The sequence below is a fragment of the Struthio camelus genome, chromosome 8 (assembly GCF_040807025.1).
Source record: "Struthio camelus isolate bStrCam1 chromosome 8, bStrCam1.hap1, whole genome shotgun sequence".
NCBI classification, from domain to species: Eukaryota; Metazoa; Chordata; class Aves; order Struthioniformes; family Struthionidae; genus Struthio; species Struthio camelus.
In genome coordinates this window covers 25,402,584-25,430,582 of record NC_090949.1, presented here as the reverse complement: position 1 = coordinate 25,430,582, position 27,999 = coordinate 25,402,584, and the positions used below count along the sequence as shown (strand labels likewise).

The 27,999-nt window shown below is 53.3% G+C and overlaps 1 protein-coding gene and 1 long non-coding RNA gene across 4 annotated transcripts; both read left to right on the top strand.

Moving 5' to 3' along the window:
- The first annotated feature begins 693 nt into the window (after nucleotides 1-693).
- Nucleotides 694-8,139, top strand: LOC138068042 (uncharacterized). The gene is made up of 3 exons (XR_011142591.1): nucleotides 694-1,048; nucleotides 1,289-1,520; nucleotides 7,900-8,139. It is a non-coding gene; the product is annotated as an uncharacterized lncRNA (long non-coding RNA).
- Nucleotides 8,140-11,604: 3,465 nt separating this feature from the next.
- ELOVL1 (ELOVL fatty acid elongase 1) lies at nucleotides 11,605-27,165 on the top strand. 3 transcript variants are annotated; one of them, XM_068952828.1, is made up of 9 exons: nucleotides 12,250-12,395; nucleotides 13,033-13,231; nucleotides 23,224-23,285; nucleotides 23,709-23,899; nucleotides 24,059-24,139; nucleotides 24,358-24,414; nucleotides 24,775-24,880; nucleotides 25,138-25,274; nucleotides 25,699-27,165. In XM_068952828.1, exons 3-9 carry the CDS (start codon nucleotides 23,240-23,242, stop codon nucleotides 25,951-25,953), a joined length of 873 nt encoding a protein of 290 aa, XP_068808929.1. In that variant the 5' UTR covers nucleotides 12,250-12,395; nucleotides 13,033-13,231; nucleotides 23,224-23,239; the 3' UTR covers nucleotides 25,954-27,165. The 3 variants fall into 3 exon arrangements, with proteins under 3 accessions (XP_068808927.1, XP_068808929.1, XP_068808928.1); XM_068952826.1 differs by lacking the exons at nucleotides 12,250-12,395; nucleotides 13,033-13,231 and adding an exon at nucleotides 11,605-11,733; XM_068952827.1 differs by lacking the exon at nucleotides 12,250-12,395 and having other exon boundaries at nucleotides 12,726-13,231.
- Nucleotides 27,166-27,999: the final 834 nt, after the last annotated feature.

The window sequence follows — 27,999 nt, the reverse complement described above, 5'->3', positions numbered from 1 at the left end:
TTCGTCTGGAAGTACAAACAGCTCCTAGGTAAGCAAAGCAGCTCCCCCACAATGCACCCAGCTACGTGTCAGTGATGGAAACAGCCCGGCCAGACTGGTGTGACTGTATTTTGCTCCAGACACACATGGGCTCTCTGTGGAGCCACTGACTATTGCAGGGAGCTAGTGCGAAGGCAGGGACGCGCTGCTGGCTCCGCTGTGAGGGTTTTGTGCAGTGCTTTTTGCTGAGGATAGGCCAGAGGAGCCCACAGAGCTGTGCCCTGTGACAGGCTGAGCACCATGTGGGTTGCTGTTTCCCACTCTATCTCCCATCCCTACTTTGACTGGGAAGGAAAACAGAGTAACTGTCAGAGAAGCTTGTGTCAGACCCCTGGCACTCATGGTCTATGGTCTCCAGTCATGCATGGAGTCACAGCACTGGGATGTTGCTTTGCTTTTGGTTCCTCCAGACTGGCTTTGTTACAGAGCTGAAATGTTTCTGAGCCACCTGTAGTAACCAAGGCCTGGAGCTCGCAGAAAGGGCACACCATATCTGGCCTATAGCTCCTTCCCTGAATTAATGCCTCTTTCTGTCCTCCTGCTGCAAGCACGGCATGAGGCCAGCCTAGCGCAGCGCAGCCGGGCCAGCCAGAGGCGGTGAGAGAGAGGGGCCAGGGGTTCGCAGCACCGCCTGGCTGCTTCCGGCCGGGATTTGGAGCTAGTTTCCCACGGACATGGCACCAGCAGCTCCCGGCACGCTGCGGATGTGAGGCAGGCAGGAGCGCGGCTCGTGGGGGCCGCCTGCCACTGCAGTTAACCTGGCTCTCCCGAAAACGCCTCCAGCGGGGCAGGCCAGACCTTTCACACACTTGGACGGGAGGAAGGGAAAGACAGGCAGGGTTTTTTCCATAGATTATAGAGTCAGAGTGGCCTGCTAGGCTCAGCCAGTGTAACTTCCTGCATGACACAGGCTGGTGGGACTGCCCTGCATTCATTCTTGTCTACATTAGAGCACTGCTGTTAGCAAAACAGTTGATCTTGAACTGATAAATTTCTGCTGTAGTGGCTGGTAGGTTGTTCCAAAGGTCAATTTTCTGTACTGTAAAAGGCCTGCACCTTAAATATTGAGGCTCTATTTTTTTAATTCCCTTTAAATCGCCGGCTCTTCTCAGCCAGGGAGGGGGCCCTTGAGTCCCACAGAGGGGAATTTGTATATCGTTATGATCAAGTTTTCCTCATCCTTCATGATAGACTGAACTGATGGAGGTTCCAGAGCCTTTTGCTTTAAGGCATGTTTTCTGTTTTCCAGTCTTTGGCTCTCCCTCAAACCTCCTTACGTATCGGTGACCTCTGGGAGCTGCGGACGCTGGACTCGGACGCGGTATTCCGACTGTGGGAACAGGAACGTCAAACGCAGAGTTACTTTAACCTCTCATCCCGTCGCTGCCAGTGCGTGAATGTGTAGACAGAGAACATGAGCAGGCCTTTTACCCATGAACTCACATTGGAAATTCATGGTCTGCTGATTGTCACTGTGGCCGGTAAGTCCAACTGGGATTCACCGCTCCTCGTGCACTGCATCAGAATAAAAGCACAGCCTCGCTCGGAGCGCTCCCCCCGCACCCAGGGCATCGTGGCAAATCCTCACGGGGTCTTCCCTGACTTTGTCCACTATATATATTTTTATATATATATATATATATATATATGTATATTATATATATAAAATACATATTTTATGTATGTGTGTGTGTGTGTGTGTGTGTGTGTGTATACACACTACTCTTCCTGGTAGTATATTTTCAGCAGCAAGCAAGCTCAGCCCCTGGCTTGGCAGGCGCTGCCTGGCTCTTTGGGCCTCGGATGGGTTGCGGGAGCATGACTGAGAGCACAAGTACTGATTTACCCAGACAGACTGAGTCTAGCACCCAAATCCTCCCCTTGGGCACTGTTTGGGCTCCAGCGCAGGCAACGGACGCGTCTTGTCATGCAGCCCCACTGCCTGGATGCTCCCAACAGCTCCAGATCGCTGACTTGGTGTCTCTACTTCTGGCCATGCCCCAGTTCCCGTGACTGCACACTTTATCAGTCATTCCTTTGTTTCCTTCCAGGGCTTTATGCTATTTAGCATTCCTGCTAGAAATACATCACCTGTGCCAACTCCCCAGGGAGCATTTCTTCTCACAGTTGACCAGGTTGCAGATATCCTTGTTCCTTGATCACACATGCTGAAGTACAAGTCAAATGTCTTTCAGATATTTAAAAATATAGAGTGGCACAAAAACTATCACGTTAGTTTGGCAAGTTTATTGCCTGTAAGTTCTGTTAATTGGTATTTATATTTCTCTGCTTTAAGTCTTTATCAATATGATCACATATTTTTCAGTCATTATTTTGCATGGAATGACTATATGACACACCTGTTTACAAGGCCATCCTGTTTACTCTTTATAAATGCTGGCATAATATTAGCTTTCTTCTGGATCTCCAGAGCTTCTCAAGTCTTCCTTGCCGTATTAGATATCAACATTAACAGTTCAGATTGAAAAAAAAAGACTTTTTTAAAACTTAGAGGTGTAAGATATCTGGACTTGCTGAGTTTTTAACATTTGCCTTATGCATCTGTTGCTTAACATCTTCCTGAGTTACCGTCTCAGTGGAAAGTGTCTCACCCTCGTGACATGGGTACTTCATCTGGCTTCCTCCCAAATGCAGGAGAGCGATTTATTGCCTTTCCTTCCTGCACTGCGATCACCAGTCCCACCTCGTACTGGACTTTAGGCTGTGCCGGCTGATTCCCTGCAGCCTGCTCTGACGCTGCTCTGCTCTGTCCCTCCTCTAGAAGTTGTGAAGTTTCGTTTATTGCCACCATTTCAGAGTACCTCTGTGCCATCCATAAACAGCACAGCTAACATCTGCCATAGTTTGTTCTCTTGTCACGTCCCAGGTGAAAAGTGCATAGAGGTGTCTTGTTTTGGTAAACACAAACACACACACACACACTTTTTTGTTTGTTTTTTAGCCTCTGCATTTTTTAAGTGTGTGTCATTACAGTAGAGGTGAACTGTGTAAGGCTTGAGGGGGGAGCCCAGCAGGCTGTGCAGGCAGAGGGAGGGAGATGTGGCCGAGAAGACCGGGGGCAGCTGAGAGAAGGGACCTTTTGAAGCTGTCTATTCGCAGCACTGAAGCTAAGGCAGGAAGGCAGGGACGCGCCTTGGGCCGACGGGTTGGATATGAATATTTTTTGGTGTAATGATCTGACCTTTCTGACAGAAATGTCTGTGGCCAAAGGAAATGTATTCTGCTGATTGGGTTGAGGAAGTCTGATCCCTTGTTTATGCTAAGAGGGAGCACAACTGTGCACGTGCTGCCAAAATGCGAAAAGCCAAGCTTAGCATCCACATCGCTCCCAAAGCAGCTTCACCTGCGCTTCATATAGGGAAGACCAAACAGGGAAGGGAAACGTGGGCAGAATGTACCTCCAAATTGGAAACTGAAACACCTGAAAACAGCTAGTGAGTCAAAGGTACAAAATGAGAAAAAATGGCATGGTGGTGGAAGCACTGGGCTGGTGCTCTGCTTTTCCCTGGCTTCCCCCTCCTGAGCTTGGTAGCCCTGGGAAAGCCAGGTTATTTCTTAAAGATAGCTGGTGTCTAAAACCAAAGAAACAGACATTTTGGAAGGATCCCATAGAGCTTCCCCCTTGCAACTAAGTGCATCAACCCTAACCTGCCTTAGAAGTAAAACGTTACCACTTTGTACCTCACATAGATGCTGTGGAAGTAAGTATACACTCGACGGATGGGAAGTTTGGGTGTATTTGTAACATATGCCATAGAAGTAATTCAGACTGGATGTGACTTCATAGTGTATTTATTGTCCTTATGATAGTGCAGCGTGCTAGTCTCGGTGCTAATCTGTGCTTAAAAATTAAGGAAAACCTTCTGTGACTTGTTCAGGGGAAACCCTGTACATAAGGGAGTGCTCAACACTAATGTAGAGTTTGTTGTTTGGCCTTTCTGAGGAAGATGCTTTTTTCTTCACATGCTGGGGAGTGTTTTGTGAAGAGATCACAGCATATGTTTTTCTGACTGAGACACATTTCCCAAAGCCAGGAGATCAAGAACTGTGGCTTCTGCAGTGAATATCTTGCTGATGCTGCTCAGATACTGTCACTGATTTATCCGCTTATCTTAAGGCTTCTCCCTTTGCTATCTTAGTGTCAGAGTGGCTTCTGCATCAAATTAGCGGTGGTGCTAACACCCTGCCATCCTTTGTGGCATGACAGCTCCATTTCCTCTAAATAATGACTGTGCTCCAGGGCAGTTTTGCATGTTTTTTTTTTTTTTTTTCATTGAGGGTTTACTGACTATGTTTTGAGCCAAAAAGGCATAATCGCTCCCTGTGGGTGCTGTCCCCTTTCTGGAGTCAGGGTCCTGCCGGGCAGGATGCAAGCAAGCTCTGCTACAGCAGAGGTGTCACCCTGAGTACCGCAGAGCTTAGGGGAGCACCTAATACAGAGCCACTTGCTATCTCCCAGGTGAAACGCGTTCTGCTTAACTGCTGTTGAGGAGTCATCATGCTGGCTGCCTTGTTTGTGTGTATTTAGGTCCCCGCAGGCATTGCAGCGACAGAAACAGTCGTGCTCATCACTGCCCAGTTCGTTTTGCTCCAGGCAGCAGAACAGCGCGAGGGTCGCGGCTCGGCTGCGCTGGGCTTTGGTGACCGTGCCACTGCGCGCAGCCTCACGCCGCAGAGCTGCCGGGCTCGGCAGGAGTTCGGACATGCCAGCCGGGACCACAGCCCCGGGCCACCCGTGAGGTTATCCTGCCCAGCCGAGCTGGGAATGACTCACGTGCAGGCTCTGCTCCCACCATCGCTCTGAACCATTTGTGTCTAGGGAATTAAAAAAACAGGAGTTAGCCTTGTGGCTTTGGCAGGCAGCTCCAACCCGTATGCGGAGCGCGGGGCTGCCTCTCCTCTGCCTCTTTCTGCCCTCTGCGCCCTGCTGCGCCTTGCCTGAGGACAAGCAGCTTGTCCCATGCACAGGGTGGGCATGGAGGTATCCAGGAGGCTTGTGATGCTCACCATGAACGCTGCTCTTTTTGGAGAGCTGACTACTTGCAGAAAGGAGAAATGAGAAGGGAAATGCTGGGGAGGACGGTGGCTGAGTCCTCGCCGTCACAGCTGTGCCTCAAGCCGCCCCGGCGCAGGCAGCCTTCTCCTCCAGCATGCAGCCCCGAGAGGCAGGCAAAGCCCAGCCCCGGCCAGAGCTAAAACATGGCCTCGTTTCACGGAGAAACAATCCCTCTTTGTGCCGCCTGCTCTCCCAGAACAATCCCCTGCCCTGACAATGTCCTTTGTGTGGCTGAGTCCTTGCGCAGTGAGCAGAAGCGGGTTCGGCCTCGCTGCCCCCCAGCCGAGGCTGCCACGCCGGGGAGCCCTGGGCTGTGCAGCCTTTGCAGGTGGCTCTGCGGCTGTTTTAGGTAAACGTAAGGGCAAAGGCTTCCTAGGAAAGTCTCCAGCACAGCCTGGGGCACTTAGGAGATGTTTTTCCTCTGGCTATACTGGCTCCGTAGAGGTGCAGGGGGCCCTGGGACGTGGTTGCAGAGCATGGCACGCTGGCATCAAGTCACCAAGTCTGACTGTAATCTGAACTCGCCGCCAGGGGCGAAGAACTTGCCGGGCTTTGCAAAGCTGCTCTCTCAGCCTGGGACAGGCTGCTGGAGCCCTTCTGCTCCTGTGGGTGCTACATCACGAAGACAAAATGAAATGGTTTCAAATGAAAAGGGTAACTCAGGGGACTACCTAGGGCTATGCTACATCAGCTATGTTTTCTCCTGTTAAGAGCTTATATGTGCCTGTGAGACACCCTTGAAAGCTTCTGCTAGGAGCGCAGCTTTGGGGTCCCACCAGAAGCAGAGCTCACAGAGCTTCATCTCCTGCCAAGACATGTTGCATGTGGACAGGCACGAACATTTGCACTGGTGATGAAGGACTCTGGTCATGCTGCATGTGTTGAACCCCAAAACCTCCTGACCCTTTCCAATCTCCCACCAGTCCTTTCTGGGACTGCAGCAATAGTCACTTTTGCCTGTGTATCGCGTGGGGAAACCTTGCTCCAGGTGCAGGCACTGAAGAGCAGCCTCGATTCACCCGGCCTTCAGGCTCCTGTGGCTCTTTGCTCCTGCCACGGCTCTGCTGCCTTTTCCCCAGGCAGCCTGGGGGGCAGGGCCATCCCTGCCATGCTGGCACTGAGACCCTGGATGCAGCAGTCCCTGCCATGCACGACTCTACTGCCTCCAGCAGCCATGGCCACCTCATGCTGGCAGCTGAACTCGTTCAGGCAGGGCTTTGCCTTCGGCAGCCGTTTCCAGCTGGTTGTGCAGGGGCGATGAGGCATGAACTTGCAGTGCTATGAGCAAATGCTGTGGCCTGGTGCTTGCAGCCTGCCTGGAAAATTACCTTCAGAGGGGGACAAGCAGGTGTGTGCTTTGGGCACTAACGTTATTACATGAGGCTATCCTGCCTGCCCCAAGAAAAAATGAAGATGCTTTAGCAGGCCCAGAGCAGGCGTGAGACCTGTCTGCAGAGGGCCGGGGGGTTCACGCTCCACTGGGCTCATGGTACCAACCTGTGGAGTTTGGTGTCAGTGTTTGTGCCAGGGATGATGCTGGCTTTTATGTGGCAGATGCACAATTCTCTTTCTGGCAGGAAATCACGTAGTCATGTGTGCTACCCACCCAGGCTGATAGGCAAAGTCCAGCAACCAAATATCCCAGGGTGAAAATCTGCCCTCAAAGCATCTGTGCCCCAGGCACATCCCCGTGCTACCAGAAAGCTTCTGGGTAACACTTTTACCTTCCCTTTTATCTCACTGTCTGCCTTTTATCAGGTGATGTTTTAAAGTGAAACTGGTGCCTCAGGTTACCCCAGGGACTTTGAGTGGGGTCATTTTATGCCTGCTGGCTACAAAAATGTTTCGAGTTGTTTCCTGGTAGCTTTAGGGGCTTTTAGTGACCTCAGATTCCAGGACTGAAAATACTTCTCCGTCTTCTGGCTGAAGGGGAAGAGGGTAATGTGGACAGCGATGGGGTAATTGGCCTGTACTGTCAGGATGATGTAATCAGGGTAAATAATAGGATGCAAGTTTGCACAGATGAGTCACTACTGTTGATATCGAGCCTGGAAGGAGGCAGTACATTAGCCTGAGCTTAGCAAAGCATGTGCATTCCCCATGGCCTATCTACCCATCTGGGTTTGTTGAAATCGTGAGCCGGCGTTATGGCATTTAATGGTCCTGCAGGCTCTGCACTGCAAACGCCTCCTCTTTCAGTGGCCAGGGAAGCCTGTTTATACCCTCAGCACTACGCAGTGGTGATGGAGGGAATTTCTGTGGATGTTTCTGAGCTGTCATCAGCTTGTCGTTTTTGGTCTTGGAGTTACAGAGAAGATGTGCAGCAATGGCACACGGTTGATGGTGCTTTAGGGTCCAACCCTCAGGAGAAATGGTTCAAACAACATGGTAGGCCCACTTCAAGTTCACTGCTTGTATTGGACCACATGCAGAATCCCCAGCTTTTCAGGATTAAAAAGAAAAGGGTGGGGGGAATCTGGATATCATCTTTTCAATTCCCGTGTATAATTAGGTAGACACATAATTAGCAAACTTACCTAAGATGCCACTGAAGACTTACAGGATCAAGTGTACACGCATGCTAACTTTACCCTAGGTTTATAATTGTCTTTCAGATTTCTCAAGTTGAATAACGTCAATGTTTTTGCTGCACGAGAAACTCATGATGCAGGACTTGAGTATTTAATAAAATAAACTCATAGCTATGAGTTCAGTGAATTATAAGGAAATACAGACTTATTGTACAAATCAGACATGGTCTAATAGATGTTTTGGTTCCACAGCAATCCAAGATTTTAAGAATTTCTACTTCCACAATGAAAACTGAGAAACTGTTCATGCAGCAGACGGGTTGATCGTAGCAGCTGGCGGGGCTCAACCCTTCCTCCCCTGGCCAGCTGCGGGTGACTCGCAGTCACCCTGCAGGACTGGTGCTGGCAGAAGAGGTGCAACATGGAGCTGCAGGTACAACTGCAGCGAAGTCTCACTGTGGACAGAAGAAATTCTCCTCGCTAATCCCTAAGGTCGTAACCTTTTACCAAACTTCATTCCTTCTCTATTGCTTAGTTCCTCTAGACCTTCCCATGTGATAGTCTGACAGTCCTGGGCGGGTGAGGGCTGCCACAGCTGCACCTTCAGCAAGCGTGGTTGACGCTCGCCTGCTCTCTGCACTGCGACAGAGCAGTGAGGGGAGAGGGAAGGGCGTCCGGCTCTGCGAGGGGCGCAGAGAGAGCTGAGAGGGGACAGCGGGACAGAGGAGGGCAGATGTGCACACCCATCCAGTCGGATTGCTGCCTTCAGAAGAGGCAGATGAGCAATGGGAGAACGAAGCTAAATTCCCAGAAGCTGGAGCCAGGTGTTGGGGAGCACATGGGATGGGGTGGGGCTGTGGAGAGGGGGTGGGGCTTGGGGCAGGGAGGGGTGGAGCCCTCATGGGAAGGGGCGGGGTTGGCAGTGGGGCAGAGCACATAGGGCTAGGAAAGGGGTGGGGTTTGCTGCAGGGGCAGCATGATGGGGCTGGGCTGTGGGGGCAGCAGTGGGGGGCACCTGGCCCTGTGGGGGCAGCCTGGCTCTGCTGGCCCCGTGGGTGCGGGGGCATCCGGTTGGGTCTGCTCTTTGCTGGGGGCAGCTGGTCCTGGGCCCCAGGGCTGAGCACTGGGGGCCGGTTTGTGGCTCTGCTCACTGCCATGGGCAAGGCTGCTGCTGAGGGACTGGTCCCACAGCAGCGTTTGATGGCCCAAATTAAGAGATACAGCTGATTAGGGCAAAAGGTTTGGCCAAAAAAAAAGCAAGCTATTATTTGGGGAGTGTAAAGAAAGGAGAGCTGTATCTTGGGGAGCCTGCAGGGGGATTCTGTGTTGTTGGGGTTTTTTTTTTAAGGACAAGGAAGAGAAAGTGGTGGCACCAACAGCCACAATGGAGAGACAGTGCAGGCAGTGACGCCGACCGTGCTTGTTAGAGCAGGGGAAGGAGCGGAGGGTCTCGGGGAAGGAGGACATGTGAAGCAGTGGTGCTGGAGCTCCTGTGGCAGCCCGTGGGCCCTGATGCCGTGATGGGAAGGGGGAGAAAACTGGAGAACTGCAGATGTCTTGAGCATGCAAAGTAAGGAAAGGCAGATATCTAGACAAGGGTAACCCATCAAAGCAAGGGACCATGAAAAGGAAAAATAACAAGTAGAGGAGAAATGGAACAGAGAAATATGTTTGGTGTATTGGAGAACTAAGAGGAGAAAAAGAAGATGAGGTTGCAAGGAAACACTGAAGAGTAAAGGCCCCACAGGAATAATGGCGGAGACAGCAGATACAACAGGAGAAATAGAGTCTAAGGCTGTGAGGGAGAAAAGGATGAAATTGCACTCAGAGCAGAAGAAAAGAGTGTGACCTGGAAATTCATAGCAGTAGCAGGAAGAGGCTTGGCTGTGTAATTTGGGGCTCATTGTCAAGGCAGCCTGTCAAGCCTGCCAGCAAGGGTGGATCCAGGGGAGAAGGAATGCTTGGAGAAAGCTCTGAGAAATGGGACATGAGGTTAAAAAATATCTGCTCGGGCGTGGGAATCCACTGGTGATCTTTCATTTCAAGACAAATGACATAACAAGATTTTGACTGAAATGAATCGACAATCGATTAAAAATAGATCAATGGCTCAAAATAAAAGGAGGACAAGAAAGAAAAAGAAGATTGGCAAATATAATGCCTGTATTTAAGAAGGGAGAAAAAGTGATCCAGACAGCTACAGGCCTGTCATTGCTGTTAATAGCATTCAATTAAAGACTAACTCAGCGCATGAACGGGAAATGGAAAGTGGGTAAAATACAGTCTATTATGTCTGACTAACGTGATAGCCTTCTCAGAAGAAGCTTTCTTCAGAAAAGGAAAAGCAATAGGCCAGAAGTGGACTCCAGGGAAGCAGTTGATCTGTTGAGAAACTTGGGAAGATGGTAGGGGCAGAGATGAGTACAGGAATTTCATGTGATGAGGAGCTGGTTAAGGTCAAAATGAAAGCAGAACCTGGTGAAAGGGAGCACAGCGGATGTACAGAAGGCTAGCAATGAGATTCTTCCTGGATGGTCTGATAAATTTATTTCCTTAAGGACTGGCACAAATATTTGGAGTATTCTGATTAAATCTGTAGGAGAGTGAAGGAACACCATACCGCTAAAAAAAGGAATGAAAGTCACCGGGAATGCTGTTCTTTACTTCATTTTTACCTTGGGAACTTGTGAGCTGCAAGCACCTGAGGAAGAGGAGTTATAGGAGTAGCTGACCGCAGAGTGCCTCCAAGCCGCTACAGCGAGGCAGGAGTGGAAAGGGCCAATGCAGCCCTTGGATGTATCCAGATGGGGCAATCTCAGCGGGTGAATGTCAGTGCCCCTATACCTGACAAAGGCAAAGCCTGGGAGTGCTTCTGATCACCCATCTGCAGAAAGTGAACTTGAACAGCAGCTTGACCAGAGGAGTTACCCTGGCAGTAGGTACAGGGAAAGGCTGGCTAATAAGAAAATGCTGGAAAAGCTTGACTGTTTAGTTGTCATGTAATGGCTGAGAAGGGAGATGATTGCTGTCTACAAACACACTGGAGCATAAATACCAAGGCAGAGGACCTATATAAGATAAAACACAATGTTGGCACAAGAACAAATGGATATTGGCTGTGAATCAATTTAAACTGGAAATGAGAAGTTGATTCCTAACAATTAGAACAGTGAATTCTGGAACCATCTTCAAATCAGAGGAGAGTCGAAGCCCAGTGACTTCTTCAGATGAAGCCTGGTCAGTTTCTGCACAAGAAGAAGTGGTCATTGAGACAACAAGGAGGCGGCCTTCGTGTCTCTTAAGAGTCTCTCTGTTCCTAAATGCTCGTGGTAGGCAGTGTGGTTCCACCAGGAAGAACGAGTGCTTGCACCACGTCTATTAAGCTTGCTTCATAAAAGCGTGAAATTGTAAGAGCCCTCCTAAATCACCAGGTTCAGGGCCTGCTGTGGACAACGGGCTCTCGCTAAGGCATACGGACCACCACCTATAGGCTGGTGAACGACCAGGCTGCTGCGTCTCCTGCAAACGGATGAGGACAGCAACGCAGTGGCTCCCACTGGCTGCAAAGACAGCACCCCTGAGCTGGCCACCTTCGCCCAGGCCTCGCAGCAAGGTGCTCCTGCGGCCCGGCCCCCTTCCTCGCCATGCAGCACCACTGCGGCCCCCGCACCGGCGATGACAGCAACCCTGCCCGCCGCCGCGGGGGCTCGCGGCTGCCACCCGTGCTCAGGGAGCTGCTCCCCCCGCTGGGGCGCCCCTAAAAATCAGCCCAACTCACGCCAGAACCCCGACCCTCCCGCCCAGAGCTGCAGGGAGCCCTGCTCCCCCTGCCCCCCGCCGTGCGTTCGGAGTGGGCGGGGCCGCAACGTGGGCGGGGCCAGCGCCGATTGGCCTAGGGCGGCGCGCTCCGTTCCAAAGGGGCGGGGCGGGCCGCCCGAGGCCAATCGGCAGCGGCGTGGGGGGGGGGGAAAAAAAAAAAAAAAGCAGGGCAGCCGTATTTAAGCGCGGCGGCAACCGTGGCGGCAGCAGCGCGGGTGCGGTCGGCGGGCAGCGAGTGCGGTGTCCGGGGCGCCGCGCACGCACGTGGTGAGGCCCTGGCGGGGCGGTGGGTGCCGGGTCCGGTCCGGTCCTGCCTGGTGGGTGGGGGTGGGAGGGGGGTTGGGCTGTCTAGGCTCTGCGGATCCGTGGGGGGGCTGCTGGAGGGGGGTGGGCCCCCGCAGGGTTTTGGGGGGTTGGAGGTGTCTCCGGTACCTGGGGAGAGGTATCCGAGCTTGCTGCCGGGTTAAGGGCGCAGAAGTTGTCTTGTGCGCGGCTAGCGTGCTGTGCGGGCCGCTGTCAGGGGCAGCACCCCCGGTGAAGGTCAGGGTGTGTTGCAAAGCAAGGGGAGCTCAGGCCTTAGCGGGCTTCGGTGTTTATCTGTTCCGGGTGGGTGGCTTTTTGCACAACTGCGAAGGTAGACCTGCCCCGGTGGGGCCCTGTGCTGGCTTGGCAGCAGAGCGTGTAGGGTTAACAGCCTGCAAGAGAGGAAGAGGCTGGTGTATGTGTGGCCGGTGTCTGTGCGTCTGTCACCCGGGAAGCCTTGGCTGCTCCAGGGCAGGGGAGGAGACAGTTGGTGTCTCCTAGACACCACAGGTCTAGACACATCACAAGTGTAGTGACACAGTGGGCGAGGTGGCAGAGGGATGAGTTTGGGGAAGCCATAGCCTCATGGGCAAGGAGGTCGGGGTGTCGCAACGCGCCCCTGGCAGGTGATGAGGCAGTGAGCGGCCGGGTGGGGCGGCTGCGAATCAGGAAGGGTGCTGGGCAGGCGGCTGTCAGCGCTGCGGGGGAAGATGGCTCTGTCAGCTGCGCCAATCCTCTCGGAGGGCCGGAGCAGTGCACGCCGGCCTGCGTCAGAGCCGGAAGATAAGAGCGAGGGGTTTGAGCTGCATCTCTGAAGTAGCTTCAGAGAGACACTAGATCCTGATGACGCCAAGAGCTGCAGCACACCCCAGAGCCAATGCTCTGTGGGGATGGTGTGCCGCTTCCCTCAGCAGTGCCCCCGAATGCCCTGCGGGGGGAGAGATTTTTACCCCTTCGGATGGAGGGGCCACCCTTGTTCGGGACCGCTCAGCGCGGCGTTCGTGCCACCGCTGCCCTTCCTGCAGCGGTGCTTAGGATGCCACCGCAGAGCTGCTAGGAGGGAAGCAGTGTTGTTGACTATTCCCTGCTGCCCTACAGCACGGCGGGGGGGCCCTCGCCCTCCAGCCACCAGCTCCACGGCTTGTAATCTGGCCATGCGGGAGGGGGTCGTGGCTGCGGGCTGCGGCCGGAGCCGTCTCCGCGCCCTTGGGAGAGAAGGCGTCTGATTCACGAGTATATTTCCTGTCTGCTCTGTTGAATTAGGATATGCCTGTTGTACAACTTCGGGGAAGGGTGGGCAGTGTCACATTTATTGGCACTTCTCCTGAAACTAGAAGTGACTCTTGCAGAGGACTGTTTCAAGTGAGTGCCGAGGGGCGCCTGTGTGGCCGGGGCCCATCCCGGTGTCTCCTGAGGAAGGCAGGGAAGAGGCCATCTTCAGGGCTCGCAGGAAGGTGCTTCGGTGGGTAGAAAAGCCAGAAAGTGACTTAAAAGCGGTGAGGGGATGGATCTTCCTGGGGCGGTGGAGTGCCGGGCGCCGCGGTGTGCGGGATGACCGCTGCCGGGGGCCTGGGAAGTGCCCTGGGGCTGGGAGGAGCCGCGCAGGCCCAAGGCGGCAGCGCCGCGGGGCCTGGCGCGGCCCACACGGGGCCTTCCCGCGGGCGGCGGCTGCGTCTGCCGAGCAGCGCCGCGGCGGAGCGGGGCACCGGGCCACGCTAGGCCCCGGCGGTGCCCCAGGCCGAGGCCGGGCGGCGCTGCGCGGCGGTGGGGGGGGGGGGCGGGTGGCCAGGCCCGCTGCAGAGAGCTGGAGGCCCGGGGGGCCTGGCCCAGCCCGGTGGTGCGAGCTGTCAGCTGAGCTCTTTCCCACCCCTGCCTCCCTCACAGCTAGAGATGCAGCGGGACGTGGTGGATGCGGGGCCTGCGCGGAGCCACCCTCCTGGGGAGCGGAGGAAAGCCCTGGCCCCGCACTTCTCCCTGGCGTTGGCTGGGCGTCCGGGCTGCGCTCAGGGCTCGGCAGCCTGCTGCCTCGGTGCTGTGCCGGCAGGCGCTGGAACGCGTGTGCCCTGTAGAGGAGGCCCCGGCCTTCAGCTTGGGGGCTGGGGAGGGTATATAGCTCCCGAGAAGTGGCAAGCAGGGCCAGGCCACGCGTCTCCTCCAGCAGCTGCGCTGGGCCTGCAGCTGGGGCCGTGCTTGGGTTCAGTGTGGCAGGGTGAAAGCAGCCTCTCTCAGGCTGCACTGGCTGTTCAGAGGCAGGAGAGCTTTCTCCTACACAGCCTTCAGCATCAATGTACCATTGAGAGATTCCTCTTCCCTCCTCCAGGCAGGATGGCAGTACCAGGCCTCCCCCACTGCTGCTAACACAATGTTAGCTTTGAGCGCCAGCTCGTGTAGGTGCTTGGCCTCCATCTAGCCCTTGCGCTGGAACGTTGGTGGGAGGAGATCCTTGTCCTCACCCTTCTGGTGGCAGCAGTGCAGATGATGTGAGCCCACCTCAAATGGGCGAGCGGTATGTGGTGCTGGACAGCTGCAGACTTTAGTGACCGTGACCAATGCTCATCTGACCACCTCCTCCAGGCAGTACTGGAGTTGGTCTGTAGATCTGATGCATGGGCCTGTTTCCCTCTTGTAATGAAAGGACAGTTGGGCACATCGTCTCTACTTGATTGCTGTAATAGGCTAAATGAGGCACCATGCATAGAGGCGTTGAGACAGGTGGGGAGGCGTTTTGAGGGGGGCATGTGTTTGCCTCAGTGCCTGGACTTTTTCCTGCAATCTTGTTCAGAGCAGCACAGAGGGACTGTTGGGTGCTTCCCCTTGGGTGACTGTTCTGGTGTCCTAAGGAAAGGAAGAAGTGAGGCAAGTACCCCTTCCTGCCTGCCGGGGCTGGGAGGGGAGACTCACTTGCTCAGTGGGCAGCCTGGGATAATGAGGATGCTCTCGCTGCTAGTGCGTTCCCTCAGAGCATCTCTTCCCCCCCTTAGAGACAAGGACCATCTGTGCAGCAGCACATCCATCCTGCTGTGCGGCCCAAAATTTGATCACCTACTCTTATTCCAGAATGCAGCCAGGGCAGATTCCTGGCTAGGCTGAGCTGACCTTCCCACCAGACCTGCTGAGCAGCTTCTTGAGGACAGTTTACAGAATCAAACAGTTGGTTGAGCCCTCAAGGCTTGATTGAGAAAGCTGAATTTCTGTCTCCTTGCTAGGAAGCCCCTCCAGCTCACAGATGTGAGCTGTTCCTAACAAGCTGTTCCTTTGAGAAGTAGCATTATGCCAGCTGTTGAAGCAACCTAGACTTGCTGCATCTCACTGAAGGGATTAAGGCCATACCACTCGTACAGCCTGGGCTTCTGCTGTCCTGCTCTGCCTGATGTTCTTGCCTCTACTTCCTGAAAATCTGTTAGATATGGGGGCATTATATGGTCCTTCAGGGCAGAAATGACAGGAGTGCCCTTAGTTTTAAGAGAACGCACTAGGGGTGGAGAGAGTGAAAACTTTTTAATTCTAGCTGTAAGTCTCTCACACCATGGTTTTGTAGGTGAAACTAAGGGTTTATTCAGGGTATGCTGTTTCTCCTTTTTGTCTTGGAGAAAAACTTTATGCATCCTCAGGACAATGATGAAGATAGCTTCCTGCATCACCAAATGCCTGATTTAGCACTGTGCTTGCCAGGTGAGGGTGAACGCTTACCCTTCCCCTCTTCTGCTGGGGTTACAGCACAGCAAACTCTCAGGCTGAGATGCTTTAGGAAGGACCTTACAGGAGGTGTTGGGAGTGATGCCTGTGTTGGCCCAAAGACCTTGCCTGTGTTTCTGTGCTTTCGTACTGGATTTGTGTTAGCATGTGTCTTACCATTTGTCAGCTGGTGGGAGTACTGGGGCTGGAAAGTCTGGTTCTTGCCAGTCAAACAGGTGAGGCAGCCCAGCCTCCTTCCTGAAGGAGCTGGTCCCCTGGAGCCAGGGCTTTTCCCTGTGGGAGTTGTGGGGCTGCTATTGCTGTGAGACGGCAGTTGCCACAGCCAGCTCAGCCTGGCAACAGGCCTGTGTCTGGATGCTATCTGAGTCTTTGGTAGCTCACTGCTGATGGAGGTGGTAACCTGGTCTGAGGGTTCTTGACTTCTCCCTTCGCATCTCATAGGGTATCTAATTTCAGGTTGATCCTTTTCCCCTGAGGTGGATCCAGGTGGGAAGCTATTGCTGAGGCAGCAAGTTCTCCAGCCTTGCTGCAGGGAGTGCTCTTACTGTGTGGACCTTAATCGGATCAGCCAGCTTGCTCTTACAGATTGCCGATAGATTTATTGTGTATAAACATGGAGTTGTATCCCATGCTTGTTCTACTCAACCCTAAGAAGATTTCCCCCCCTTCCCCCTTTGCGTGGGACCAATAGTGCTGGCATTGAGCCCTCTACATGTATATGAAGATAACTGAGGCTAGCATTTCTGCTCTCTTGTGGAGGTTGTGACCCCTGTTAAAGATGGTACGTGCCTTACACCACAGATGCCAGTAGGCTTATCTGCCATATTGCCAGAGTCTCTAGTATCTGTAGTATTGCTAATGAACATCCATTCTTCTTGTTAGTGGATGGATGGCTGTGGGCCTCTGACTTCTTGGCACAGAGGGTAGGGAGGCTCAAAGCCAGTGTCATGGAGTGTTCTGTACCCATCCCCTTCCATCCTGCACTGGTGACCCTGAGTTTGTACTTGTGCTTTTTTGCATTGTCAGAACAAATCTGTTAGAGGGACTTTAGGGATCTTTCTGAATCTGGCTTTGTAGAACTTTAATGTCCCTCTTGTGTTAGAGTCCATGTCCAACTGATGCACAGCCCTTTTTGGGACAGAGCACAGTAATGACCACAGACGCTCTGCTCTAGGAGCAGAGTTGAAGCCTCGTTGTGCTTGCATGGTTATTGAAACAGCAGAGAAATGCTGTGGTACTGTCTGCCCTGCAGGCAGATAGGGTTGCTCTGTATTCTTCTGCTAGAGGGCTTTGCAAGACAATGTATTTCTACTAGCTGCTCTCAGGAAGCAATCCTGTGTGCCCTCCCTTCCTGAGCGCTCTCATCTTCCATGTACCATGGGGCTACCATGTGCTGTCACTTCAGAGGTGTAGCCCAGTTGCCTCCATCTCCTTCCTCGCTTACCTGGTGCTCCATGAACTGCTGAGCACAGTTTTGGTAGCTTGGGATGGAAATTCCTTATTTTCATTTCTATAGGAACTTCACCCTGTGTTTCTTCGCTCCACTCTTCACTCCTTCATTTCCCATTTCACTCTTCACTTCTCATTTCTTCACTCCTTTCTGTGCCAGAGCTTCCTGATGCTCCCTTCTCCCTGCTTGTTCCTGACTGCTCTCATCTGAACTGATACCAGTATTCTGAACGTTCAGTCACCACAGTGTTAAATGTGGTAGGGAGTAAGCCTGTCCTAACAATTTGCATGACTAGTTCAGGGAGGTACTTGTCTCCAAAGGAATACAGCTAGTATTATGGAAAACATGCTTGGGTATAGACAACTTGCGTTGAGACCTTGAAGTCTGATTCCCTGCCTTTGTTGTACAAGGCTCCTGGTATCCTGTTGCAGTGGGCTTGCTCCTTCCCCTGAAGGCTTGTGAGGTGCTACTATGACTACCCAGACTATACGGAATTTACCTGCTGCTCTGGGAGTCTCCTCTCAATCTCTCTGTTTCCAGGGAGTGTGGGAAGGGGAGAACTTAATCCCTGTTTGTAGGATGCCATCCAAAGGCCGCAGAGTTTTACAGCCACAGTGTGAGATACAGCTGTTGTGTATTAACACCCACCCGCTGAAGATGGGGAAACTCTTCAGCTTCAGACAGGTCACTTTCTGCCACTTGGAGTCAAACTTGCCATAGTACCAAAAACAGTACCCAGCCAACCTGATTCCAACACCGCCTGCAATTACAGCACTTTCAAGAGTTATTATTTATCATGGGTTAGAGAGTTTGTGTCCCTTCTCTGTGCACACAACCCTCTTACACTGTCACCAGAAGTACCCTGATGCAGAGCATATGGTATCAAGCTGTTAGCCATGTCCTTTGGTATGCAGCATGAAACAGCTGAGCCAGAGGCAGTGACAGATGGGTCTGTGCGGTTAAAGTAGCAGCTTATCTGGTGGTGTCACCTGCGACGTCTATAACGAAACTTCCCTCTGTCTTTGAGGGCCTGGGACTAGTTCTCGAGCTCTAATCAGGGAGTCTGTCACCAGTCCTTGCAGCCAGCATGTTGGGCTAGGAGAGCTCTGCTTTCCTACTCCATCCTAAAACTACCTGTATGGTTTCCCACACTTTAAATACAGCAGCTGGTGCTCTGCTGCCAGACTAGTCTTTTTGTGCCCTCTGAGTGGGTGCACAAGCATCTCTTCAGGCTGTGACTGTTCTTCAGGAAAACAGGACTTTAGCAGCATGTGGACAACAGTGTCTTGACTGAATCCTCAGTCAGATGGCTGAGATCGTTAACAGCAATATAAGTGTGCTTGAATGCAGCTCTCCTGTTGAGTGCTGTCTGCTGTATGTGTGCTTTAGCTGACTTCCCGAGATGCTCTATGTGAAGCTGGCTGTGTGCTGACTAGGTACAGGCCCTCAGTCTTCCTCCTTGCGACAGCTACAGAGAGAAAGAATTTAAATGTAGTTGTCTCTGCTTTATGGAGAACTTCTGTTACCAGCAACCCTACAGCAGAAAGCTCATAAAGAACAGAGTGCTGTTCAGGGCTATCCAAGCTCCTTCTCCCTCTTCCTGGCTCATTGTGCTCTGACTGCCTTGCTCTGTTGGGGCAGACATATTTGCATCCTAGTTGTCTTGCTGAATTCACTTGCATGTAGGCAAAGGAAAGCTTCTCCTGGGGCTGTGAGTGACAGCTCTTGTAATGGTTTGAGGTGCCAGCCTGAATGCATGCTGCGTACAGCCCTGTGTGTGCCTAGCTTAGGCACTGAACTCTCCCACAGCAACAACCATCTTCTGAACTGTAGCCCCACTGGGAAACGTGGGGTCCTAGCTGCACAGAGCTGCATGCAGGCTCTACTGGACCCTGAGTGCCTTTCTGGAGCTCCCACAAGTTGGGCAAGTGCTAGTGCTGTGTTGGAAACCTGCTTTAAAAGGCAGCTGGAGGAGGAAGGGCTTAAAGAGGCCTCTTTGCTGGCAGTTGTGGTGCTCAGTGCTGCAGCAGGCAGCAAGCCTGGCTGCCAGCTGGTTGTAGGTCAGGGGATTAGGGATGGTTTGATCTCTGGTCAGCTTGTTATCTCCTGACCTTTGAGGGCTGCTACTCCCTTGGGAGCCTCGGAGTGGCCAGGCCTGTTTCATCCAGTTCAGCAAGGGCCTTGTGCCAGCTCTCCTGGAGGTAGCAGCTCTATGGCTACCTACCAGACTGTTTTGGTGCTGTCTATAATTAAACTAGTGGGGAGACTAGGGTGGCTTGCTTTCTCACCTATTGCAGGTCTGATTTCTGACTTGAATATTGATGAGATAGTAATGTTGGCTGTTAGACTGCTGGGGGCGGCTAGGGCTGAGTCTGTTGCTTGCAGATGGCTGCTCTGTGGGGTAAGATGTGCTCTAGGAGGCCATTAACTAAACTAAATGGCTTGCGCTCTGGCCTCTGTCAATGTTACAGTTCGCAATGCTGTGATCTGACTGCTCTTGCGCTGCTGGGATTTGCCATAAAGGGGCTTGCTGTTTTTGCTGAAGTTGCACTAATTAGCAGTATGGTTGTGGAATTATGTAGTCCACGCATTGTTGGGTGTAAGCAAGTATCTAATCCTTGATGTTGGTTACTAGGGCAGAATACAGCCTGGCGCTCTGGCCTGCAAAGAGGGAGAGCACGCCTCCCTGAGATAGGGAAGCAGCACTCTGATGTGAGGTGGAAGGAAGTGTGTTGCAGGGTCTCTACGTACTGTGCTTGATGTGTTCAGGCCAAGGGTTCCTGACGCTTTAGGATTCTTGGACTGTTTTGTTCCGCTTGCTTTCAGCTGTTCAGGGCCTATCTTTCCTCCCACCCCTACATGCATGCACAATCTCCTCCCAGTTCCTTTCCCAAGATGGTCAGGGTAGAAGAGTTCTCCCTCCTAGGCCTAGGAATCACCTGAGGAGCTGTTAACTCCAGCAGTGTGAGAGGAGCACTGTAGCATGGACAGCAGTAAGAGCAGATTCCAGGCTGGGGAGTGAACCCCTCTCAGTGCTGAGGGGTATGAAATGCTGGTGTCCTGCACAGAGGAAATGGCGGGGGTGAGTTCAGGTTCCCAGACACCTGCTGCTCTGTGCTGGAAAACCCCTACCTGCAGCAGAAAAGCTGGGCATGGAGTCACTGTGGCTCAGGCTAGCTAGTGCACTTGTGCCCTCTGCTTGCATCCTCCTGAGCACCTGAGGAAGGTACACCTGTGTCTGCTCCAGGACTCTTTGCAGCTCAACTATCAATGCCAGAAGGCCAGTGGCTGCATCCCTGGAGGAGGAGGGTGAGGCAGTCTGTGCATGCGCATCTGTTCACTGCATGCAGCACACTTCAGCCTCTGCCTGCTGCAATACCTGTCCTGCAGGACCATATGGCATGCCAGTGTGGATACTAGGTGTTGCAAAGACCCAGAGCGATCTCGGGGAGGCCCTGGAGATGTGGCTGTTCTGTTAGCTGGATGTAGCAAGATGTTGTTTGGCCTATGGAAGCCGTGGAAAATTCATATGGCCTTTTTCGTAAGGATCTGTATTGCAAGCTTGCTAGTTCTCTCCTAGTGCTATAGTAAGAAGCCCTGGTGCTTGCCCAGAGCCTTTGTGTTGTGTTTTTGTATGTGTTTTGTTTTTTTTTTGTTTTCTTTTTTTTAAAGACACAACTCCAGTACCTTCTCTCACCCTGTAGCACTAAGGACTGGAAGTGCTGAATGTGGCTCCACAGTAAGAGAAACTCGTTGCCATTTATGCCAGTGAGGACTTCTGTGCCAGTGCTGAGCAGGTGGAAGTGGGTTTCTATAACTGCTTGGAGGGTTGCTTGTGTTCCCTGCTGCTGCAAGGATGGCACTTTTGTGCTGCATGTTCTGCACAGCCTTTACAGGGTCTGTCAGGGCAAAACTGCAGTGTGCATCTTCTGACTCAAGTCTTGAGCGTGCTGGGACCCCAAATTGTTTTGAGCTGGCATCCTAGTTGATCAGTGGGGCTGGAGTCTTGCTGCTGGTGTCATGGTCAGCAGAGTAATTAATGGTGCCTGGGCTCAATTATGTCCCTCCTCTCTGCAGTGTTGGATGTAGTTCTGAACTTGTGAGTGACTCTGATGCTATCTTCCCATCCCAACCTGCCCAAAATAGGCGAGTGCTCCTCAGAAGCTTTGTCTTTGCCCTGGACCTGTAGTAAAACTCTGACTCATTCAGCTTGATAAGATAAACAGAGCTTGAACAGTCAGGTACTTGTGCTGAGAACTAACTCTTGAGAAGTCCTCAAGCTAGCAAATAAAGGTGTAGCTGGATGTAGTGGTTTAAAGCCAAAACTAGACAGACAAGTTTGGAGTTTGCTTTTAGTCTTGGAGCACCATAAGGCTCAGCAGCTTTTGGGAGCTTACTTAAAGACTCTGGCTGTAGGAAATGCTGTAAAGAGTGACTTTCAAGGATGTGGTAGTTCCTGCTATACTCTTCTGGCCTTTGCTGCACAAGGAGAGTCGATAATCGTAGTGGTGCCCAGGACCTTAAACACTTCTGCTATTAGGGTGATCGTGCAAGTGAATATTACTTGCTATTAAACCCCTCCAGCTTAGGCTGCCAAGGGAGGCAGGGTGTCTGTTCTGCTCCTGGTGTCACCAGATGATCTGAAATGAGGGGCAATCACTCCCTAATGCACTTTGCCCTATTGCTGAAGCCTTCACCAAGGTGGCGTGAGGATCTCATTCTGTGGTTTCTGGAGTACAGCACAACATCTCGGGCTCTGTTCCCTGGGGTGTGTGGCTGCACAGGCCTCTTCTGGAGCCTTGCTTGGAGGATGAACAGGTATTTAGGGGGTAGGGGAGAAGGGGGAACATGTTCCTCCCTCCCACTGCTGTTGCAGAGAGGCTGTGTGTGGCCTTTCCCTGCTTCAGAGGAAAGTGCAGGGTATGACTGGGCCAGCGCTAGAGCTGATTCCCAGACTCCTTGACCTGTGAACTGGGGTAGTGTGTGCCAGGCCCATAGCCCAGACCCCTGGGAAGTGTTGCCAGTGAAGTCTGTCATGTAGATGCTTGGTAGCACCACAAAGGCACTCAAGTCTTGCAGTGTCTGCTGCAGTCCTGCTTCCCCTCCCTGCTCGAGTCCCAGCTAGAGCAAAGGGCAGGCTGAGTTCCTCACCTTGCAGCGAAGCTGCAGGGCTACTGGTGCCACCTGGGAAGTACCTGGGGTGACTGTGCCTGCTGGATATTCCCAACTGGGATGTTACTAAGAGTAAGAAGAGGCCGTTTGGGCCACTCTGGTGTCAGGTTCCTGGCTGCTGGCCTGGGAGGAGCTGCTTGCTTCCTGGTGGTGGCAGCAGTAAACCTCTGGGAGAGACTGGGATGGTGCTTCCCGTGGGCCTTGCTTGAGGAAGAGGTAGGTGGAGTGGCTGTTTGGTAGCAACTGCAGAGAACCCCTCCCTCACAGGGCTGACTGTGGCAGTGGGTGAGCCAGGGGAGGCTGGTGCTGTGCACGGCTCCATGCTAGGGGTGTGTTCTGGCCCCCTCCATGGGCCTCTGCAGAGGGCAGCTCTGGGGGCAGAGGGAATAGGGGTGCTCTTTCAAGCTGGCTTGCAGCAGCAACAGCCTGGGCCCTGCTTACTCTTCTGGAGAGCATCCTTGTGGATCGTGTGTGGTCCCAGTGAGGCTGTGTAAGCGCTCAGAGTGCCATGCCTGCTCCCTGCAATTGCACATCCTTCTCTTGCAGCTTTCCCTACTAACCTAGCAATTCTGAGCTGCCCTGCAAGGGGAGTGAAAATGCCTTTGCCAAGCAGTGTGTACCTGGTCCGTGAGGTGCAGGGTTATGTGATGATAGTGCTTGTCAGGCCAAAGTGACCCAACAAGCCCAGATCCCAGCTGGAAATATCCAGCAGGTGCAGGCACTCTAGATCCTCATTGGCTGGCAACCGTGTGCTTGCTGGGTGTGCATGGGTGGCAAGGGCACCCAAACATGCCTGTTGCGGGTGAGCAACACTTGGCATATATTGCAGGAGTGAGACTAAGAAGGGGCTAGAGATATGGCCCTGAGGTTGGAAGCTACCTAGATAGCTTGCAGTGGTAAAATGCTGGTGGAAGATGGTGGGGTTTTCCAGCAGCTCTTCCATCTCGGCAGAGCTGGAGAGCTGGTGCCAGGCTCAGTGAAGAGCCATGGGGAGCACGTGGCTCGGTCAGAGAGCAGATGCTGGTGTGTGATCTGCCAAGAGCGGTGCTGACTGGATGTTCGTGACTGCACCTCTGAAGCCATGCTAGAAATTCCCTGACTGCAGCTGCCTGATCCTTTCCTCTGTCTATCTGCAGAGTTACCACCACTGCCATGGAGGGGATTGTGACCATGTATCAGGACTTCATGAAGAAAGCAGGTGAGTGTTTGGCCCTGCACAGCTGCAGAGCACTGTGCACCTAACTGCCACCAGCATAGTGGAGGTCTGTCTGGATGTGGTCCAGGTCTAGCTGCATCCTGCCTCTGTCTTGACACAGATGCAGCTCTGGGTTCTTCAGGCTGCCTGTATTAAGAGAGACAGCAGTCCCGATGCCTCTTAGAGCCTTGCTGTGATGCTCTGGCCCTCCTGGGCACAGGGTCTCCAAGATGCTCTGCAGCCTAGTTTCAGGCTGTACCTTACTTAGTTTTGTTTGCTTCTTCAGCTGCTGCCCCCGAGCTATGCTCTGCCTGTGCTCCTGTTCTAGGAGAACAGGACTTGAGCTGGTCCTTGCCTCCACTCTGGTAGCCCTGCTGGCAGCAGGGCAGGGATGCTTACTGCTCTGCACCATGGCTCTCTCCACAGACCCCCGCATTGCTGATTACCCGCTGATGCAGTCCCCCTTCCTTGTGATGGGCATCCTTCTGGCATATGTCTACTTTGTACTATCCCTGGGCCCCCGGCTAATGGCCAACAGGAAGCCTTTAAACCTGAAGAAGTTCATGGTGCTGTACAACTTCTTTCTGGTGGGACTTTCACTCTACATAGTTTATGAAGTGAGTATTGTCTGGCATGTGTAAAGCAGTCCTTACCTTCCATGCTGGCTGCCTGTGTGATGGGAGGCCCTTTTGTGCACAGCTTCCTGCCCTTTCTGAGGAGGGCTGGGAAGTGTGAGTGATGTGTTGGGCCTCATCTTGGTGATGGTCTTGTTGCAGTTCCTGATGGCTGGATGGCTGACTGGGTACACCTGGAGATGTGACCCTGTGGACTTCTCAGAGGATCCCAAGGCCCTCAGGGTGAGTTCTCTTCTCTCTCACTATAAGCAGAGATGCAGGCCTTCAGTGCCTGTTTGGGCAGTGAGCTTGCAGCTACCTGTCTGTGCCCCAAGGCAGATGACTTAAAGCTTCTGGCTCTTAGGCTGACCCCTACAGTGGGGTTACAGTGGGGAGGCACTCAACCAGTGGGCACATTCATGCTAAAATAAGTCTCTAATGTTAACCTGCTCTGTTTACAGATGGTCAGTGTTGCCTGGCTCTTTGTCTTCTCAAAGTTCATTGAACTGACAGACACGGTGAGTGAGATTGCTGGGCAGGCCCTGTGCTTGGGCAGGGGAGGTGCAAGGAGTTGAGGCCAGGAGGCAACTCCTGGGCAAAAAGTTGAGGCCCAGTGTATCTGAGGGAGGTGCTTCCTTCAGCCCTTGCTATCTGACCCAGCAGTGCTTTTGTCTAGCATTACTGCTGGGGAGGTCGCTCTGGGCTGCTGCGGATGGTGCTTCTGGCACATCATGGCTCTGGAAGCTGAGGGGTGACTAACACGTGTGGTGGCAGTGAGCTCGGAATGAAGCATCACTGAGACTGGATACTGGGAGTCAGTGTCCCAGCCTGCTGTTTCTACATCTGTGGGTCCTGATGCTATTGGGCTCTCATCGCAGGTGATCTTCGTCCTACGGAAGAAGAATGAACAAGTCACATTCCTGCATCTCTTCCACCACTCTGTTCTGCCTTGGAGCTGGTGGTGGGGAGCAAAGTTTGGTCCAGGTAAGACTGGAACTGGCTGGGTGCACAGCTATGGGAGTGATGGGGATAGCCCCAGCATCTTGGGAAGGCTTTTCTGGCCCTGACAGGCTGGGCTCCTAGGAACTCTGAGTAGTAGTAGAGAAGAGCCTGTCCTTTAAGGAGGCACCCTCCTGCTGAACATCCCACCCAAGCACAGCTCTGGGAGGAGGGATGGCATTTGGCTCCCAGCATGGCTGCTGCAGATGACTGACTTACATTAATGAACATCTGTCTAACAGGGGGAATGGGCTCATTCCATGCCATGATCAATTCCATGGTGCATGTTGTTATGTACTTCTACTACGGGCTCTCAGCAGCAGGACCTGCCTTCCAGAAGTACTTGTGGTGGAAGAAGCATATCACAGCCATCCAGCTGGTGAGTCTGTGCTGTGGGGGCAGATCGTGCATGCCCTCGGCCTCTGATGTGAGGGGCAGGCCATCCCTTGCACCTAGGGCGGGTGTAAGAGAGCTCTCTTCTGCAGCCTCTCACCCTGGGTTTCCCACAGCTCTGGTACAGTGTGGGCCTCTGATATCCCTAACAGCCTGGCTAGGACATGGCTGCACCAGGGCTGTGCCCACATTGGGAGGGTGGGATGCTTGTGCTACTTTAAGTCTCATTGTATCTCCAGAGGTTGTTCCCTTCTCATGTGGCTGCTGGCTGCCCCTCACCATAGAGGCACCATAGACTTGTACTTTGGGGTGGGAAAGGAGCCTGTTCTTTCCTCTTGGAAAGACTGTCTTCAGTGGGATGCCTGACACTGCTCCCATGAGTAACTTGTCACTGTTTGCCCTGCTCCCAGGCACAGTTCGTGATTGTCTCAGTCCACATCTCCCAGTATTACTTCATGCCCAGCTGCCAGTACCAGTTTCCCATCTTCATCCACCTCATCTGGATTTATGGGACCATCTTCTTCATCCTGTTCTCCAACTTCTGGTACCAGTCCTACACAAAGGGTAAACGGTTGCCCAAAGTGGCTCAGCAAGCAGCCCAGCACAATGGTAGCAGCATCCATGAGAACGGCACTGTCACCAATGGCAAGGTCAAAGCCAACTAGAGGGCAAGGCCCTCCCAGAGCCAATGAGAGCCCCGGGGCAGAGGCAGCTGGGACCTGTTCCCCTGCTCCTGGGTGCCACTAGCCAAATCAAGTGCCTACAGACTGTTGTACCCCTGTGCCCTGCTGTCCTCTGTCTGCATGCCCAGCCCCTCTGCTCTGAGCAGCCAAGGGCAGCTTCTCCTGCTGCTGGGAGGGCTCATGCTGTTTTTCACTGTTGCTGAGCAGAGAGGCAGCTGCCTGCATCACAGCTGTGGGGCTGCTGCCCTGTTCCAGTGTTTCCAAAGGAACTTCCCCCAAGTGCCTGCATCTGGCCCTTCTGCCTGGGGGCCGTTTCCTTCTGAGTAGGACCAAAAGAAGAGACCGGTCCCTGTCCTGGTGCCCTCTCCTCTTCCCTGTCTCATCAGAGCCTACGTGGATGAGCAGACTTGTCCCTGGTTGCTTGCTGCCGCCAGTGCAAGCGTGAGCGCTCCTGCTCTACCATGCCTTGTGCCACCTTGTTCCATGCCATGGTGCTGCATGTCCCTTCCCCTTTTGGTCCCTGTGTGCCCAGGTGGGGAGTCCTGCCCTGGCGCTGGTGTGCTCAGGCACGGCTGTGGAGAATGTAGGGGCAGCGAGGGTGGGACTTGAGGCCCAGAGCTGCCCAGTACAATACACACACCCTGTGCCTAGTATGTAGCAGGGGTTGTGACAGCCTGAAATGCCTCTACTCCATGATGAGCCCAGGCTGCCTTGCCCTTCTGTGCCTGGGCTGGGTGCTCTGTGTGTGCTTTAGCCACACTTACCTGATCCTGTATGGCAGCTGGTGGCTTGTTCCAGAGTTGGGGAGGCCAAGCTCAGCCTTGACTTGGACTACTTCCATTGCTGCAAACTCAAGTCGTGAGCAATAATTGCCCCTAGAAACAGCTCCTGGGTTATCTTGCTTGGGAACAGCCCTGCTCTGGCCCATGTGAGCACAAAGGAGGATGGTTGTGCCATGTCCTGCCCTGCTGTGTAACAGAGCACCTCTTGACTCCATGGGTCCCATGGGGCCTGAGTGGAGGTGTACGCTGCCACACAGTAGGGCTGGGCAGCAGCTCTCTTGGGCTTGGTGCCCATTGCCCGCTTTGGCCGTAACCAAAGCCATGTTGGTGGCCTTGAGGATGAGGTGAAGGAGCCAGGCCCAGTCAGGCTGGGCTGCTCTTCTATCAAAAAATAAACAGACAGAAGGAGAAATGGCTGTGCCTTCTTGTTTTCCTGGCTTGCCCTGCTCTGAAGCTGTTCCAGGGGCTTAGCCCTGCCCAGTGTGGTTGGAGGCAGGGCTGGGAGAAGCAGCTGGTGTAGCAGGTTTGTGTGTTTTGGGGGGGGGGGGAGGGGGAGGAATGTGATAGTGTGCTGATGAAGCAGATGGCAGGGTTGTTTCCAAGTGTTTTGGTAGAGCACTGCTCAGGGCAGGAAATGTGTCAAGGCTCCTGTTGTGAAAGCAGTTCCACCCTGTAAAAGAATGGTTGGGGTGGAGCATGGGTGCAGGCTGGGAGTGTGGCCAGCTGGCCAGGAGGAGCTGCTGCTTTTCAGAAATCAAGTGGGAATGCTCCATGGAGAGCTGAGAGGAGGCACTTGGAAACCGAAGTGATGGGGAAAGAGCAGGGAGGCCAGTTAGATGCTTTCTGAAGGGGGAGAAAGGCATCTGCCTAAGCAAAGCTGCTGGGTCCTGCTGGCTGCCCTGGTCCTCTTCCTGCCCACCGTCTGCCCCAGGATCAGGAGGCAGCTGCCAGCAGTGTGGATGTGTACAGAACGCAGCACAGGCAAGTTGGAGGAATGTTTCTATTGGCTTTTTGCTTCTGCTAAAGCAGTGCCTCGTCCTCAGCTCTGCTCCTCTCTACCAGCTGGGACAGTCCTGTTTCCTTTCAGGGCTGCCAGGGCTGTGGTGCTGCTTTCCCCTTTCCCTGATGCCTCTGGCCCTGTCAAGCACAGAGGCCAGGCCTAGGTTCTGGTTTAAACCTGGGAAGAAGGGAAGGTAGCCAGCGGGGACGCTTGTTAGAAGAAATGTAATAGCCCAGCAGCCCTCCG

What these genes read in the sequence shown, in the direction of transcription:
- ELOVL1 (XM_068952826.1), top strand. Translation starts at nt 23,240, where the DNA reads ATGGAGGGGATTGTGACCATGTATCAGGACTTCATGAAGAAAGCAG. An exon ending in AGGATCCCAAGGCCCTCAGG is followed by an intron (nt 24,140 to 24,357) that starts GTGAGTTCTCTT and finishes CTCTGTTTACAG; the next exon opens with ATGGTCAGTGTTGCCTGGCT. An exon ending in ATATCACAGCCATCCAGCTG is followed by an intron (nt 25,275 to 25,698) that starts GTGAGTCTGTGC and finishes CCCTGCTCCCAG; the next exon opens with GCACAGTTCGTGATTGTCTC.